Source organism: Rhinolophus ferrumequinum, chromosome 15, assembly GCF_004115265.2.
Source record: "Rhinolophus ferrumequinum isolate MPI-CBG mRhiFer1 chromosome 15, mRhiFer1_v1.p, whole genome shotgun sequence".
Taxonomy (NCBI): Eukaryota; Metazoa; Chordata; class Mammalia; order Chiroptera; family Rhinolophidae; genus Rhinolophus; species Rhinolophus ferrumequinum.
Window position 1 is genome coordinate 2,854,639 of NC_046298.1, and position 17,038 is coordinate 2,871,676.

Consider the following 17,038-nt stretch of genomic DNA (forward strand, 5'->3'; position numbering starts at 1 on the left):
CAAAAGGCAGTCTCCTCTCTTCCAAGTTTGCTGAGAGCCAGGCAAATGCAGACCCGGAGCCCACCCAGCCAACACCACCCAGTGCCGGAACAGCAAGTCTCACCCAGTCTCAGCCGTGCAGTGGGCGGGAAGAGAGCTCAAGCCCTCCTCTGACAGCGTGCTCCACCCCTGCCCTGGCAACTGGCCTGTGAGGGCCCGCGGCTAAAGCGAGGAAGGAATGGCGCCCTCTAGGGGAGGGAAGGCCCAGGCTCTCAGCCCCAGGAAGCTACTTTCCCAGGATGAAGCAGAGCTCACAGTACAAAGCCCCACTCGCCGTGCTAACAATGGGCTACCAGCCTCTCTTTGAGAGAGCTTTCTTGTGTCAGTCACAAAACTCAAAAATTGGCTGAGCCGTGGGTAACCGTGCCTGGGAAAGCCAGAAAGAGTCCCAAGGAGTTCTGTCAAAGTGCCAAAACCTTACCTTCTGGCCAGCCCAAAGTCAATGATCTTTATTTGGTGTCCTGTCTGATTGACACACAGTATGTTCTCTGGCTGGGAAAGAAAGAAAAGTCTGGTTAGGCTCAATCAGCAGCTAAGAAGGTCTGCAGCTCCCACACTCATTTGTCAAGAGGCCTCAGTTTCCCAGGCTCCAAGGGAAATGAATGGCTCAGGGCAGCCCTACAGGGATGGGTAAATAGGTGAATAGATAGATGATAGATACACAGACAGACGGACACACAGATAGATAGATGATAGATAGATAGGTAGACAGATAGACGGATGATAGACATTGAAAATAAATGAAATGGGCTGGTGTGTGACCGTACGTAGCATGAACTGGGGGGACCTGGAAGACCTGTGTAAAGGGGTAGCGACTGCAGCTCCAGCCACAGCCACACAGGAATGCAGCTCCTTAGTCCTCAAGAGAAGCCAGAAATCCAAGTTTTTATGTGAAAATTCCATGCTTTTAAATGTTGACAACTAAATCCTTTCTGAACTAATTTATTAGTCCTAATAGTTTGCTCCCACCCTCCTTGAGATTTTCTATGTACAAGAAAGATCGTGTCATCTGTGAGTAGAGACAGTTTTACTTCTGCCTTTCCAATCTGGATGCCTTTTATTTCTTTTTGCCTGTATGCCCTGGTTAGAACCTCAGGTACAAAGTTTAATAGAAGTGGCAAGAGCAAACATCCTTATCTATTCCGTATCTATATAAATGTTTTCAATTCTTTTATTTATGTTTATGAGTTAAAAGTGTAACTCTAGAAATCAATAACAATATCCATCTGCAAAATAATATCCTGGAATACAATAATTTGTTTTGTTGAACTTATGATGAACTTGCAATGACGAAGCGTTCTTGACCTTCTATGATGTGTAAATATCGTAAATTTGTTGCTGTACATAAAATTTCTTGTAACTTGTATCTGTTCTTGTGTTTTGTAATTATTTGTTACATAAAATTTCTTGTACCATAATATGTTAAAAAATAAAATGCTAAAATTCCCTTATAATACAAAAAACAAGTACCTAAATATAAACAAATAAAAATTTGAATTAAAAAATTAAAAAATTTTTTTCCCTGAAAGATTGGGCCAAAAATGTGGGTGTGCATTATACACGGGAGCGCATTATAGACAGCAAAATACGATACGTTGGCTGTGGTTTTTCATAGACAGCCTTTGTCAGATTAAGAACGTTCTCTGCTATACCTAGTTGGTTCAGTGATTTTATCATGAAAAGTTGTTTGATTTTGTCAAGCATCTGTTAAAATGATTATGTGATTTTGTCCTTTATTCTTTTAATATGGCATAGTACATTGATTGGTTTTTATGTTAAACAAGACTTGCATTCTTAGGATAATTCCTATTTTGTGATATGTATAATCCTTTCTATATGTTGCTGTATTCAGTTTGCTAATATTTTATTGAGAAATTTTGCATCTATAGTCATAGGGGATATTGTTCTGTTGTTTCCTTGTGGGGTCTTTGTCTGGTTTTGGTATTAGGATAAGACTGGTCTCATAAAATGAAAGGAAGTGTTCCTTTCTCTTCTATTTTTTGGAAGAGTTTGTAAGGTTTGTTATTCTTCTTGAAACATTTGGTAGATTTCACCAGTGAATTCACCATACTGGCCTCGGCTTTTCTTAGTGGTATTTTTTAATGTTAATTTGAGCACTTGTTATATTCAGAATTTTTATTTCTTCTTCAGTCAGTTTTCAGTAGGATGTGTCTTTTAGGAATTTGTCCATTTTATCTAAGTTATCTAATTTATTGGCATACAATTTTTCATAATATTCCCTTAGTATCCTTTTTATCATTTCTGTAAGGCTGGTAGCAATGTCCTGTCTTTTATTCCTGATTTTAGTAATATGAGTTTTCTCTCTTTTTCCCTTATTCAATATTGCTAAATATAAATAAGTTCTGGGGATGTAATATACAGCATAGTGACTATAGTTAATAATATTTTATTGAATATTTGAAAGTTGCTAAGAGAGAATATTTTAAAAATTCTCATCACAATAAAATTGTAATGATATATGGTGATGGATGTAACTAAACATTGCAGTAATCATTTTTCAGTATATACATATATCAATCATTCTGTTGTATACCTTAAACTAATACAATGTTATATGTCAATTGCATTTCAATAAAATCTGTAAAAAAATTTAAAAATAAACCAAACAGATAAATCTTTAGCTAGACTTAAAAAAGAGAGAGGACTCAAATAAAATTAGAAACAAAAGAAGAGATGTTACAACTGATAGCACACAAATATAAAAGATCAGAAGAGATTACTATGCATTACATGCTAACAAATTGGATAACCTAAAAGAAATGGATAAATTACTAGAAACATACAACCTGTCAGGACTGAGTCATGAAGAAATAGAAAATCTAATGAGACCAATTACTGGCAAGGAGATTGAATCAATAATGAAAAATCTTCCAACAAACAAAAGTCCAGAACCAGATGGCTTCACTGATGAATTCTACTAAACATTTAATGAAAAATTAATACCAATCCTTCTCAAACTTTTCCAAAAAATAGAAGAGGAGGGAACGCTTCCAAACTCATTTATGTGGCCAGCATTACCCTGATACCAGAACCAGACAAGGACACCACGAGTAAAGAAAATTGCAAACTAGTATCTCTGAAAAACACAGATGTAAAAATCCTCAACAAAATATTAGTAAACTAAATTCAACAATACTTTAAAGGATTATACACCATGATCAAATGGGAGTTATTCCAGGGACACACAGATGGTTCAACATACGCAAATCAACCAATGTGATACACCAAATTAACAAAATGCAGGATAAATGTCATATGATCTTCTCCATACATGCAGAAAAAGCACTTAACAACATCCATTTCATGATTAAAAACCCTCAATAAACTGAGTATAGAAGGAACGTACCTTAACATAATAAAGGCCCTATATAACATGACCACAGATAATATACTCAATGGTAAAAAGCTTCCAGCTTTTCATTTAAGATCAGGAACAAGACAAGGATACCCACTCTCACCACTTCTATTCAACATAGTATTGGAAGTCCTAGCCAGAGCAATTAGGTAATAAATATATAAATAAATAAATAAATAAATCCATCCAAATATAAAAAAGAAGAAGTAAAACTCGCTATTTGCCATAATGTTATATACAGAAAACTCTATAAAGACTCCACCAAAAAACTATTGGAACGTAAAAACAAATTCAGTACATTTTGATACAAAATATATACTGATGTATTAAGATACAAAAGCAATATACAAAAATCAGTTGTATTTCTATACACTAACAACAAACTATCAGAAAGAGAAATTAAGAAAACAAACCCATTTAGAATTGCATTAAAAAGCAAAAAGTACTTAGGATACATTTAACTAAGTTGGTGAAAGATCTGTGCACTGAAAATTTTAAAACATTGATGAAACAAATTGAAGAAGACACAAATGGTAAGATACTTCGTGCTCAAGGGTTGGAAGAGTTAATCTTGTTAAAATGTCTAATTACCTAAAGTAATCGACAGATTCAATGCGATCCCTACCAAAATTCCTATGGCATTTTTCACAGAAATAGAATAAACAATCCTAAAATTTGTATGGAATCACCAAAGACCCTGAATAGCCAAAGCAATCTTGAGAAAAAAGAAAGCTGGAGGCACCACATGTCCTGGTTTCAAACTATATTACAAAGCTATGGTAATCAAAACAGCATGGTACTGGCATAAAAACAGACACATCGATCAATGGAACGGAATAAAGAGCTCAGAAATAAACCCATATATAAAAAGAACGAAAAGAAAAGGCTGCCATGGATCAGTGCTTACTTTTCATCAAGTAGACAAAAGAAAGTGTACTGCATTCATTCAATGGAATATCACATGACACTTAAAGAGAATGAGAAAAGATGTCTACAGTGTACTGGGAACTAACAAGGGCAAGTTTACAAACGAGGTGCACAATCTGATTCCCTTTGTGTGTGTCTGTGTGTCATGTCAAATTGCTAATACAGAAAACCTCTCAACACAGAGACTGGGTGGGAAGAACCTGCACAGTTTATCTCATACATTTCTATACTGTCTATATTTGTTAACTATTTTAATTTTTCCAGAACTAATCTTAAAGAAACTTTTAAAGAAAAAAGTCATTATATCATTTAAACTTCAAATAACGCTTCAAGAGGTATGCTGTCCACATTTCACAGATGGAAGAGCCGAGGCTCAGGAAGGCAACATGACTTGTCTGCCCACACTCCAGAACTAGGAAATGGCAGAGAGCCAGGAAGGGAAGCCAGGATTGCCGGCGGACAGAGAGAACTCTCAGAGATGAGAGAGCAGCAGGGAAGCCGGGGGACCCACCCACCTTGAGGTCCAGGTGCAGGATGTAGTGCTGATGGAGGTAATGCACACCCTCGCAGATCTGCTTGGTGAACAGGACCACGTCCAGTTCAGTCAGGTGGTACTTCTCATCTGTGATCCGGTCAAAGAGTTCACCCCCATCCACACTGCCAAGGCAAAGGGAGAGTCAGGCGTTGGACTGAGCAAGGCTTTCAGAGAACCTGTCCACCCTTAACTTAGCTCCAGGAGCTAGAACAGGCCAACCCAGGTGAGCCCAAGGGTGCCACTGTCATCTGGGCTTTTCTGGGGACCTTTGTTCTGGCCCATTCCCAGTGCAGAGTGCAGGTGGTAAAAAGGAAATGATGGGCCAAAGGGAAGACGGGGATGCCTGGAGTCGTGATAACCCAGGCTCACTCTGGATGCCCTCGGCCAAGGTGGTAAACCTTTTACCTACAGGGCCTGGTTAGTACCTACACAGCAAGAACCCCAAATGGGCAAGTTAGACCCATTTCCAGGTCCAGCATCACTAGATCTTTTACATCTTCAAGAAAAGCCAGGTATCTAGGATTTCATGGGAAGTTTCCCTGTTTCTAACTGCTAACAACTAAGTCAAAGTTACTTAAAATTGTGTAGGCCAAACTGGCACACATCTGCAGGTCAAATCAGGCTCCCTCGCTACTGGTTTGTGACAAATGCTTTGTCCTCCATGCTCCTTACTGGAGGCCAAGCAGAGAAGGTGATGGCATTCCCTGGATGTCCCAGAGAGGGGGAGGGGAGGGCTCTGCCCAGAACCCCGCCCCCAGCCTGCCGGAGAAGCTGCCCCACCCCCACACTCACTACTCCATGACCAGTGTGAAGCTGTTCTTGCTCTCGAAGGCGTCGTAGAGCTGGATCAGGTTCACGTGGCTCAGCTGGTTCATGATGTTGATCTCGTTCTTCACATCCTCCTTACAGAGCCAGAGGGGACAGGAGTTTGAAGAAACGGATCAGGAAGAGTTGCCAGCTGTGCCTCCCAAGACACACGCTTGGACGCATCCACGTGCCGCCCCTCGCCCTTGTTTCCTGCTCTCACACCAGGTCTCTTCAACTCACCACCCAAACCGGGTTCTGACGACAGAAGGGACCCACCCATTTCACAGATAGGAAACTGGAGGCCCAAGCAGGAAACTGGGAAGGTCCAGGAGGACCCTGCTGCCCAGGATGTGAGGTGACCTGCTAATTGGGGTGTGGGAGTCATGGAAAAGAGGCGGGAAAGGTGGGCAGCATTCCTGCTCAGCACGGAGGGGCCTGAGGCAGTGTGGGGCCCAGGGTAGGGGGCCAAGAAGGAAGTGAAGGAGTCCTGAAATGCCCAGAGGCACCGTTGGCCCGGAGCCGTGTCTCACCCGATCCTTGGCGCTCTTCACTTTGATGATCTTGGCAGCCAGCGAGAGGCCTGTGGACTTCTCCGTGCACCTGTGGACCTCACCAAAGCGGCCCCTGCAGGCACGACGACACAGCAGGCTCAGCGCCCGAGGTCCGCCCCGACATGGTGGGCCATCCTGTCCCCGGGGCTTCCTGGTCCCACCTCTCCTCTATCCCGAGTAAGCACGTCATAGCCCCCACTCCACACAGGCTACCTAAAACCTAGAGAAGAGCTGGGCCCCCTGCTCTCCTCACCCCACTCTCCATGGACTGCCCACTCACATGTTCAGGGTAGCTCACTCCCGGCCCTGGCTCAATCGGCCAGTTCCTGGGAACCTGCCGGCCCTCCCGCTCCCGCCCCTCATCAAAGCTGAAAGCCCACCTACCCGCCCAAGACTTCATGCTGGCACACTGTGTAACCCGCTGAGCTCGACGTCTCCTTGACACTCACCACCCGGTGCTCAAAAGGGGCTGGCGGCGCCGGACTGTCGTCTGTTGAGGACACAATAGCCTGTGAGCGTCCTGCGTGCAGCCCGCACGTCTCAGTTACCCATCCCAGACCCACTGGGTCCAGGTGACAAGCCCTTTGCCCTTCTCAAGGATCATCTCATTCAAGTCACCCATGGCAGAGGAGAAAGCTGAGTCCCAGGGACGTGAGGTGACTGGCCCAAGGTCACAGTGACACAGTGACAGATGGGATTGCGACCTGGGTCTCCCGGCAGCTAGTGCTCATTGCAACATGGAGAGGTTATGTCCAGTCTAGTCACTGAAGTCGGGAAGGGGCCAGGGGTGGGTCAGTGTGGCCGCAAGAAATGGAAGGCACGTGGGGCAGAGCGAGGGAGCAGAGTCCAATGGCGGGAGCACAGTCAGCAGGGCCAGCGAGGGCAGCGTGCCAGGGAGGCAGCTGGAGAAACAAACTCCCAGCCTCCCTCTCCTTTTGCCCTTGGATGTCTGTCCGCACAGGGCATGGGCGCCAGTGACGCAGCCCCTAGCGGGTCAGTCCTTGGGGTGGGGTGGGGGTGGACAGTGGTCTGGAGGGGAAATGGAGGGTGCCAAGCCTTGGAAAGATAAAAACGGTTTAGATATCTTTTTAAATCTTGTCCTTCAGGGGTGGTAGGAACCTAGAAAGGGCACATGAAATCGAGTAGAGGAATAAAACTGAATCCAGAACACCCAGCAAACATAATGCCATGGGCTGTGCAGTAAGGGATGCAAGACGCCATGGCGGGAAGTCAGCAGCTTGGACTGACATGTTTGGACCCCGTCACGGACACTCAGCACTACCAGGAGTAATTCCACTACCATGTTTCCCCCAAAATAAGACTTAGCCAGACCATCAGCTCTAATGCATCTTTTGGAGCAAAAATTAATATAAGACCCAGTCTTATTTTAATATAAGATCCAGTCTTTACATAATATAGTATAGTATAGTATAATATAATATAATATTAATATAATACTGGGTCTTATATTAATTTTTGCTCCAAAAGACGCATTAGAGCTGATGGTCCAGGTAGGCCTTATTTTCAAGGAAACACGGTACCTCCAAAACTGAGAAAACACTGCTCAGTTTGTCTTAATACAAGCAGCTTTCTGCTCCCCAAAGTAGAAGCTTGAAGTTGCTTTGAGAGCATATTGTGCCTTCTTTTTTGTTCCCTGAGCCCTGGGCTCCAAGGGGTAACATTTGTGAAGTTTTGTTGTTTTCCTGGGCCCCTACAGAGGTCGGGAGAGCCTGGATTCCAGGTGGTGTAACAGATTTCATATCCACAACTCTAGTCTAAAGTTGGCTTTGCTGCCTGCTGTTGTAAGCTGAGGCGGAGTGAGGCGTTTTGCACGCAAGGTCCTGGGTCCTGGGGCCAGACGGCACAGTCAGGCCCTGGCTCCCGCAGCCCTGACTTTGGCCTGGAGCGTGTTTCTCACCCTCTCCTGTGTCTCCATGTATGCCCACTCCATGCGTGTGAGGGTGGAGGCTGGCACTAGGCTGCTAGGCACATTGAGTCCTTGGTTAACACTGGCTTTATCTCACCGTCCCAGGCCCACAAAAGCCTGCTCTCAGTTGTGCTTCAGGAATTAAGGGAGCTGTGTCCACATCTGGACCCAGCCACACTAGGGGGGAAGCAGCAGCTGGGGAAGCCAAGGTGACACGGCGACTGCAGAGCCCAGAGCGGCAAGGGGCACCAGGATGCCTGCTGGACACACACACACAGCACATCTCAGGGACCTGCAGAAATTCCTGGCCAGGGAATCAGCCAGGGCTGGCCTTGCTGCAGCCACGTTGGGATGAGGGCATGTGACCTAAGGGCTGGAGGAGTTGAGGGCTTTGGGGCACGGGAACAAAGGACGCCTCCCACACCACTGGGACAGAAAGCAGGTCAGCGCCGGACCACCCCTTCCCTATAACTGGGTGCAAATAGCTGACAGTAGGCTGGATATACCTGCCTGTCTCCATCCAGAATGACAGCAGGGTCAGGAGGCTCAGGCAGGCGGGTGCTTTGAGAAATCCCCCAGCAGAGCCCCACAGGCTCCCTCCCAGCTCTGCGCTGCCCCTTCAGCCGGGGGAGGTACCAGCTGGATGCTCGGATCTTGCACGCCCCAGATCGGCATTATCTCTCCCCAGAAGCTACAGGGAAGTCCCCCAAAAGTAGGCCCTCCAAACCCACTCACCCGGGGCACACGGCAGCGCCGTCACTTACCCAGAACCACGCTGCCAGCCTCGGCTCCCAGGGGCGTCCTCCTTCCGGCCTCAGCTCTGTCCGGGTCCCCGGTGCTGCAGTCCTTCCCAGACTTAGGGTTTCCTGTTTCTGGACCCTCATCTCCCACGTCCCTCCTGGCCCCACTTGGTCCCAGGGCGGCTTCGGCCGCAGGCTGCTGCTTCTCCTCAGCCTTTGCTTCTCCACCGCTGCTCAGCTCACGCAGTGGCGAAATCTCACTGGCTTCTTTTGGGATCTGTTTTCCCAACTCAGTTTCCAGGGCCTGGGAGCAGCACGTGGGCCCAGGTGGGTCCTGCTCGTCTGCCTCGGCAGCTGCGGGAGCCTCCACAGGGGGGGTGTGTCTGAGGCTGCCCCCTCGTGTCACGAGCAGCTCCCCAGGGGTATCCGTCTCCTGCACATGGATGGAGATCCTGGGCAGAGAGAAACATGACCCTGAGGTTAAAAGCAAAAACTCTGGAGTCAGAACACATCAGGGTTCAAACGCTTGCTACTGCCACTCACTGACCATGGCCGCTTGGCCTGTTTTCTCATCTGTAAAAAGGGCCCTGAGGATTGTTATTACAGCTTGAGGTTGGAACCAGTGGACTTCAGGGAGAACCAAGTCAAACCTCACACCAGAAGCCACACGTCAGACATTTTATTAAAATCAGGCAATTGTTCATAGTTGGGACTTTCTGCTTCTCTTGAGAGAACAGACCTGGCTGTGCTGGGCCTGCCTAGCTGAGTGGCAACTCTCCACCTCCCCACAGACCCTACTGCACTGGCAATGCTCCTGGGCCCACGCCGTCCATTTTCATGACCCAGTTCTGTGGCGGTCGTGTTTGGGACCCAGATGGAGGTCGGGAATGCCCCTGACCCTGGGAACCACGACCCCCAGTGGCTTAGACCCTCCCTCTCAGAGTTGCCCCTGCTCTGACTGCTCCTCCCAACCCCATTGCCAGAGTCTGTAAATGTTGGGGTGGGGGTGCGGTGAAGGTCCAGCATGGACTGAGTCTCAGGACGGAGCCAGGCAGGCCTCCATTCTGGTCTTAGCTCTGCCACTGGGTTGCTGCACAACTTTGGGTAAGTCCAGCCTCAGCTCCCTTCTCTGTCAAACGGACAGAAATACCTCACAGAATGCTGAGAGAGTCACTAAGAGAAGAAAGCACACGCACAGGAAGGTTCAAAGAGTGAGGCCTAAAACGGCGCGGCTGCTGGGGAAAACAGTATGGCGGGTCTGCAACACTTTAAAAATAGAACTACCATATAATCCAGCCATCTCACTTCTGGGAATATGTCCAAAAGAACTGAAGGCAGGGTCGCAGAGATATGTGGACAACCATGTTCATAGCAGCATGACTCACAAAGCCAAAAGGTGGAAGCAGCTCAAGTGTCCATCAACAGATGACTGGATAAACCAAATGTGGTCCATATGTACACGGACTATTGTTCAGCCTTAAAAAGAAAGGAAATCCTGACACCTGCTACAACATGGATGAACCTTGAGGATATCATGCTAAGTGAAATGAGCCAGTCATGAAAAGGACAAATACTGTATGATTCCACTTATATTAGATGGCGCAAAAGTAATTGCGGTCTTTGCAATTTTTAACCTTTTAAACCGCAATTACTTTTGCACCAACCCAATATAGGGTACATAGAGCATCAAATTCATAGAGACAGGAAGTAGAATGGCAGTTGCCAGGGGCTGGTGGGAGGAGGATATGGGGAGTTGTTTGATGGGTACAGAGTTTCAAACTTGCAAGATGAAAAAGTTCTGGAGATCTGTGTCCCAACAATGTAAATACATTTAACGCTACTTAACTGTCCACTTAAAGATGGTTAAGATGGTAAATTTTACGTTACGTGTTTTTTATCAGAAGAAAAAAAACAATCGAGACCTTTCCCCATCGGCCAAAGGCCCCCCCTATTTCCCCGCTCCAGAGATGCAGGTCTTCCAAGACGGTGCCTGCTCCTGATGGGTGTGTCTGAAAGACTCGGCAGCCTGTCCATTGCCGAGGCTCAGGCAGGAGGCAGCAGAATCCCCCCAGCATTGTGCACCCCAGGACTGAGTACGGGTTGGTGATGACGGGGGGATAGGGAGGGTAGCATCCAAGTCTAGCTCAGGCCTTGTCTCCACTAAGGAACATGGGGAACTGCAGGAAGCCAGTGGCTGGAAGAGAATCCAGGTGGCCAGGAGAGAAGGCTGACGGTCACTGCCGTCCCCTTTGGTCTTTGCACCTAGGGGTTCAGGGGATCGCCCAAAGGCACTGCCACGTGTCCCCTTGCCACTTGCCAGATGTCCAAGGCTTTCCCGCCTGCTGCCCAGGTCACTCAGGGCAGGCGCTGCTAATCGATGGCCCCGCTTCTTCCCACCAAGCCCGGGTGCGGCCTCAGGCCCCTCCACACACGGCACTCACTGCCAACTAGAGCTCAAGGTTCTGTTCCTCGAAACACACGGCGTGATGGCTGAGAAAGGGTAGGTGTCTAAAATCCAGCTCCGGCCGAAACTGACGCACAGCCTTGTGCCCCCTCACTCAGAATCTCCGAATCTTTTTGGGGTCCCTTACAAGTTCATAGAAAGGCCCCACCACCCCATCTCCAGATTCCACACCTGGAACATTGGCTGGGATACGGGGAAGGGGAGGAATGCCTGCCAGGAATCCTTCCCCCACCCCACCCTCCACTGATTAGGTCTCCTGGGGGCTCCCATTTCCTTCCTGCACAAAGGCTTCAGACAAACGATCCGGGCTTCTCTGCCAGCTGCCACAGCAGACACCAGGTCCCCTCTGGGAGCCAGGCCTGAGGGACGGCTCAGCCACAGGTCAGGTGCAAGAGGGCACCAGGCCCCTGAGAGAGAAGCCTGAGAAGCACGTGCCCTTCAGCAGGCCACTCTGGGGCCCGGATGCACTGCCCCTACCCCCACCCAGGACACTGGAAAATAGAGCTGGGGGGGAGGGGTGCGGGAGATTGCGAGTCAGCGGTGAGGGCTCTTCACTCTCCTGTACTATGTCTGATGAGGGCAGGTCTTCTAGGTGCCGTCCCTGTGGGGCAAGTCACAGCCCCACCTCCAGGATCCTCAGCAAAGTCCTCCTGATGGATCCTCCAGCTCTGCGTGCCCACCCTCCTCTCCTGCCACAGTATTGAGGACGTAATTAAATGCGGACCCGAGGAGCAGGATGGTGCTAGTGGTTAGGCGCAGATTCTGGAGTCCAGTAACCCGGGTTCAGATTCCAGCTGTGAATCCCTAGCTGCGTGGCCCTGGACACGCTGGGCCTGTTTCCTCATCAATGAAATGGGGATGCCAACCACACTTGCCTCCTGGAATTGCTGTGAGAATAAAATGAGAGGATGCCTGTGACATGCTCTGTCCATGCCTGGCACGTGGGAAGTGTTGGGTGAGGCCCCCCTTTCAGCTCCTGTTATGGCTCTAAGAGCTGGTGATTCTCTGCCCCACTGGGGTCACCTGGGGAGCTTGTAAACACAAAACCAAACCAAAAATCTAATGCTCAAGTCTCACTGCAGACTGAATAAATCAGAATCTCTGGGCATCAGTACTTTAAAACATTCCTTCTGGGTGATTCTTTTGGTGCCAGGTGAGAATGCGTGCTCTAAGCTCCGAGAGCAGGACCTAGGCCTTCTCCTGCCGTCCCCGCAGCACCTAGCCCAGCGCTGCACAGACCATGGAACTCAGCTGTGCAGCTGGTCCCTCGGCTGTGCCCCAGCTGAGGGGCTCGGTCAGGTTGCCCTGGCCCAGTCTGCGGGAGCACCACTTACCTGGGATGCATTTCTCCAGCACTGGGAGCTGCCGTGGCCTGGGCTGGCGGCCCTGCAGTCGGCTTCACGCCCTCCTCTAAGGGCCAAGGGTCAGGCCCCCCAGACAGTGTCCCTTCACCTGATGCAGCCTCCTGGCCGATGGGGGCCTCACTGACCCTGGTGGGCGCTGCAGGTAATTCCAGGCCAGGCCTGGGATTCTCGCCGGATGCCCCAGGAGCTTCGGCTTCTGCGTCTGCGGGCGGCAGCAGGTGGCCAGGGGGCACCTGGTCCGAGCCAGGAACTCCGTTTCCCTGCCCTGGTAAGGCCTCTGACTGGGTGAGGACATCAGCTCCCACTCCTGAAGCGCTGATGGGGGGCGGCCTCTCCACTGTCCCCTCGGGCAGGTCAGCCTTTGGGCTCTCTACAGCAAAACAGGCAGGACAAAAATACTCTCCCACTTGGAGGAGTGTATTCCAAAGATATGACAAAGAATATGCAGAGGGCCACTCAATGCAGCCTGTTTGTAACAGGCTGAGTAAAAACAACCCCAATGGCCACCAGTGGGGGGCTGGCTGATAAACCATGGCCCAGCTACATGGCCACGAAAAGCAGAAACGAAACCTCCATCTGTGGCCATAGTGTGACCTCAGGATGTACTGTAAGTGAGATTTTTCTCACTCTTCAAGAGGTGGAGAAAAGTGTGTGCTGTGCTTCTGTTTAAGGGGTGTGTGTGTGTGTGTGGGTGTGTGTGTGTGTGTGTCCGTACACACGGGCATGTGCGTAACCACTTATAATGAAGTCTAAAGACACGACCTCAGAGGAAAGGTGAGACAAAAACTTTGTAAAATGGTTACATATGGCAAGAGGAAACAGGAGACAAGAAGCCAGGACAGCTCAACATCTACCTTGTTTTCTCAATTTGATTTTTGAATCATGTAAATATCACACAAAATTATAAACTTTAAAACAGCAATTCATAAAAAGTGAAAGCAAAGTGAAAAAAATAAACGTGATATCTATCAAGCTGGTGGCACATGCTAGGCAAAGAACTATTCCAAGTGACTTTAAAACAGTAACTGTCACCTCTGGTGGGTGTGCATTAAGGAGAAAAAGGACTGGGGGTGGAGAGCTTCAGCAGCTTTTCAGTAATGATGTGACTGGTGGTGCTGGTGGAGTGTTTTTCTGAACAGGTCAGGTGTGCGACGCGGGGGAAGCAAAGAGGGCGCACTCACCTCCCCAAGGGCCCCCGATCTCGGCTTGCACAGCTCTGCTGCTCAGCGCACGCTTTGGTCTCACTCCTTTCTCTTCCACACTCTCTTTGTTCTGAAAGAAGCGTAAACACTGTCAGTCATTATCCACACCTTTGCTTAGGCCACAGACATTTGCTGCACATCTACCTCGTGCTTGAGGTAGAAAAGTACCTAGGTTATTTCCCGACCTCGCGCAGTAATACCAGAGGGTGGATACTGCTATTGTCACTGTAGAGATAAGGACCCCGAGGCTTTCCCCAGTCATCTTTCTAATGTGTCACTACATTACTAGCCCCTGACAGGGGGTCTAACCAGACTGGACTTCAAAGTACTTAGACCAAGGGTGGAAACTAAATTTTATCTTGGAATGTCAACTCAGATCAATCGGTCATGGCTACAGGAGTGTTGGTTGGGTCGGATTCCTAAGTCAAATGAATCCGTGCTTGCAGAGGGAAGCATGCTGTGATCCATCGATAAAGCCAGCCTGGGAGCTGGGTGGGTGAATCCCAGCCAGCCCTCTCCAGCACAGCAGAGTGGCCAGGGCACCTGCTCTTGGGACTCCTGAGCCAGACTTGCTTGGCTTAAATCTGACCTTCACCACTTGGCCAAGATCCTTAACTTCCGTGCACCTCACTTTCCTCATCTGTAGAGTGGGGAGAATAATATTCTCTACTCACAGAGTGGTGGGAGTCTTGGGGAAGCTGATCAGTGGAATGGACTGGAAGGGTGCCCCGCACATGGGGAGTGCTGAACAGCACTGGGGATTTTGTCCTGCCTGAGACAGAGCTGTCTGTGTTCAGTGGGCCCATCTTGAAAGGACGCTTGGAACCCAGCTCCTGGCAGCTCCTCCTTACCTCTGGACAGTCCATACCAGCCCCGTGCTTGCACGTGCTCTCACTCCTGAAATAGCCTGGAGCTCTCAGTATTTCTCAGTATGAATATCCTAGATGGACTAATCCCTGGTGCTTCTGGGCCTTTGACTGCTGAAGCCCCTAAGACTCCTCTGGCACTTGTCAGAGCAGCAGGTCCAGTCACAGCCCTGAGCCTGGGTTGAACCCCTGGGCCCAGGAACTTCACTGAAGGCCCTTTCTCCTGCCTCAGCCTCAGAGGCCCTGTTTGGGAGTCCAGCGGCCAAAAAGAGCTCAAGACAAGTTCTATTTGGCTTGCACAGCATTTAAAAATTTTTATTATCAACATTATAAATGTTGGAGATTTCTTACATTAAAATCCTAAGTTCCCTTTTGAGGTGATAGACTTGGTTTATATTTTGACTATGGTGGTATTTGAGTGTACACATTTGTGGAACTGTATACTTAAAAGGTGTGTATTGGGGGGGCAGTGTACTGTATGTCAATTACACCTTAATAAAACTGATTAGAAAAAATTCTAGGTCGGGGCCGGCCCGGTGGCTCAGGTTGGAGCTCCATGCTCCTAACTCCGAAGGCTGCCAGTTCGATTCCCACATGGGCCAGTGGGCTCTCAACCACAAGGTTGCCGGATCAATTCCTCGAGTCCCGCAAGGGATGGTGGGCTGTGCACCCTGCAACTAAGATTGAACACGGCACCTTGAGCTGAGCTGCCTCCCGGATGGCTCAGTTGGTTGGAGCGCGTCCTCTCAACCACAAGGTTGCTGGTTCAACTCCCGCGGGGGATGGTGGGCTGTGCCCCCTGCGGCTGGCAACGGCAACTGGACCTAGAGCTGGGCTGCGCCCGACACAACTAAGACTGAAAGGACAACAACTTGACTTGGAAAACAGGCCTGGAAGTACACACTGTTCCCCAATGAAAGTCCTGCTCCCCTTCCCCAATAAAATCTTTAAAAAAAAAAAAAAATTGAAGATATTTAAAAAAAAAAAAAAATTCTAGGTTCTCAGCTTCTCTTGAAAAAAAGTCTGAAGACCTGACAACTCCAGGCCCACATGGCAAATTGGCTGGAGGGGTTCCCTGTGAGTGGGCATTGGGGTACTCACCTCACAGCGAATAGCTCCCTGGCACTAAGATGAGGGTTGGTTCCACTGCTATTCCTACCCTGTGCCCCTTCTCTCAATTCTACTATCTTTGGGACACCAGGACACCAAGTTTTGCCCTCTTCATGGTGACAACACAATGTGTAAGAATATATAGTCCAGAGCCTGGCATGCGGTGGCACTTAATAAATGCTAGGTGCTACCATCATGATTATCACCAGTTTTGTCATCAATGTCACCTGGACCCCCGCTCAGCAGAGACCTCGCCCTTGGCCTCTTTCTGCAGACTGTCCTGCCACCGTGGAGCGGGGGGGGCTGGAGGCATTAGCACAGGCTGCCCTGTGCCACCCAAGCAGTAGAGAGGGACTCGGACAGGCTGCCCTCTGGCAGACCTTGTCGGGTTCACTTGTCTCTCCCTCCCTGTCTGGTGTAGGCAGGCGCGGGTGCACACGCACAGGTAGGTTTTGTCTGCAGGCCTCAGCTTTCTGGTCCCTGCCTTGCCCAGTGCACCCAGAGAAAAGGGGAAGACACCCCAACCACCATTCTAAAGGATGGGTGTCTTCTGAACAGCTGGGCCGTGATTCGGGCCCACCTCGGGCTGAGCCTGAACCTGTCCTCCCTGAAAGAGTGAGCACCTGTCCGCTAGTACTAATCTAATTCATTTTTACAACCAAAGGAAGTGCCACTGGACATCTCAGAAGACGTGAGGAACACCCTCACGAAGTCCTGGCACAATTTTAAAATTGACCAGCTAGTGCCAGGATTTAACTCAATTCCACAGATGAATACTCTACCCCTGCTCTCTCAGGGAACACAGAGGGTCTCCTGAAAACCTCCAAATGGCACAGTTTTCAGCCCCAACAAAGTGGTCAATAGCTGGGACCGTGTATCAGTTCGTTGCTCATTCTCTGACGCCCCTGAGACCAGCCCTGGCCGCCGTGCACACAGGGAAGTAAGGCCTCCTGGCTGGGCCAATAAGGAGGTGACAGCCTGGCTAGAAGATGAGACCCACACCTATAGAGAGTTACTGATACTGTGTTTCCCCGAAAATAAGACCTAGCTGGACTGTCAGCTCTAATGTGTCTTTTGGAGCAAAAATTAATATAAGACCCGGTCTTATTTTACTATAAGACTGGGTATAA

The 17,038-nt window shown here is 48.8% G+C and overlaps 1 protein-coding gene across 5 annotated transcripts in view; it reads right to left on the reverse strand.

Moving 5' to 3' along the window:
- The window catches only part of MYLK3 (myosin light chain kinase 3), a 36,244-nt gene that overhangs the window by 7,185 nt on the left and 12,021 nt on the right, over positions 1 to 17,038 (reverse strand). For all 5 annotated transcript variants that reach the window (XM_033128363.1, XM_033128362.1, XM_033128366.1 and 2 more), the window contains 8 exons: positions 13,912 to 14,002; positions 12,701 to 13,100; positions 8,927 to 9,354; positions 6,620 to 6,725; positions 6,215 to 6,308; positions 5,670 to 5,779; positions 4,858 to 4,999; positions 461 to 531 (listed from right to left, as the gene is read on the reverse strand). In XM_033128363.1, coding sequence (XP_032984254.1) covers positions 461 to 531; positions 4,858 to 4,999; positions 5,670 to 5,779; positions 6,215 to 6,308; positions 6,620 to 6,725; positions 8,927 to 9,354; positions 12,701 to 13,100; positions 13,912 to 14,002 — 1,442 coding nt within the window. The remainder of the gene's footprint in view (positions 1 to 460; positions 532 to 4,857; positions 5,000 to 5,669; positions 5,780 to 6,214; positions 6,309 to 6,619; positions 6,726 to 8,926; positions 9,355 to 12,700; positions 13,101 to 13,911; positions 14,003 to 17,038) is intronic.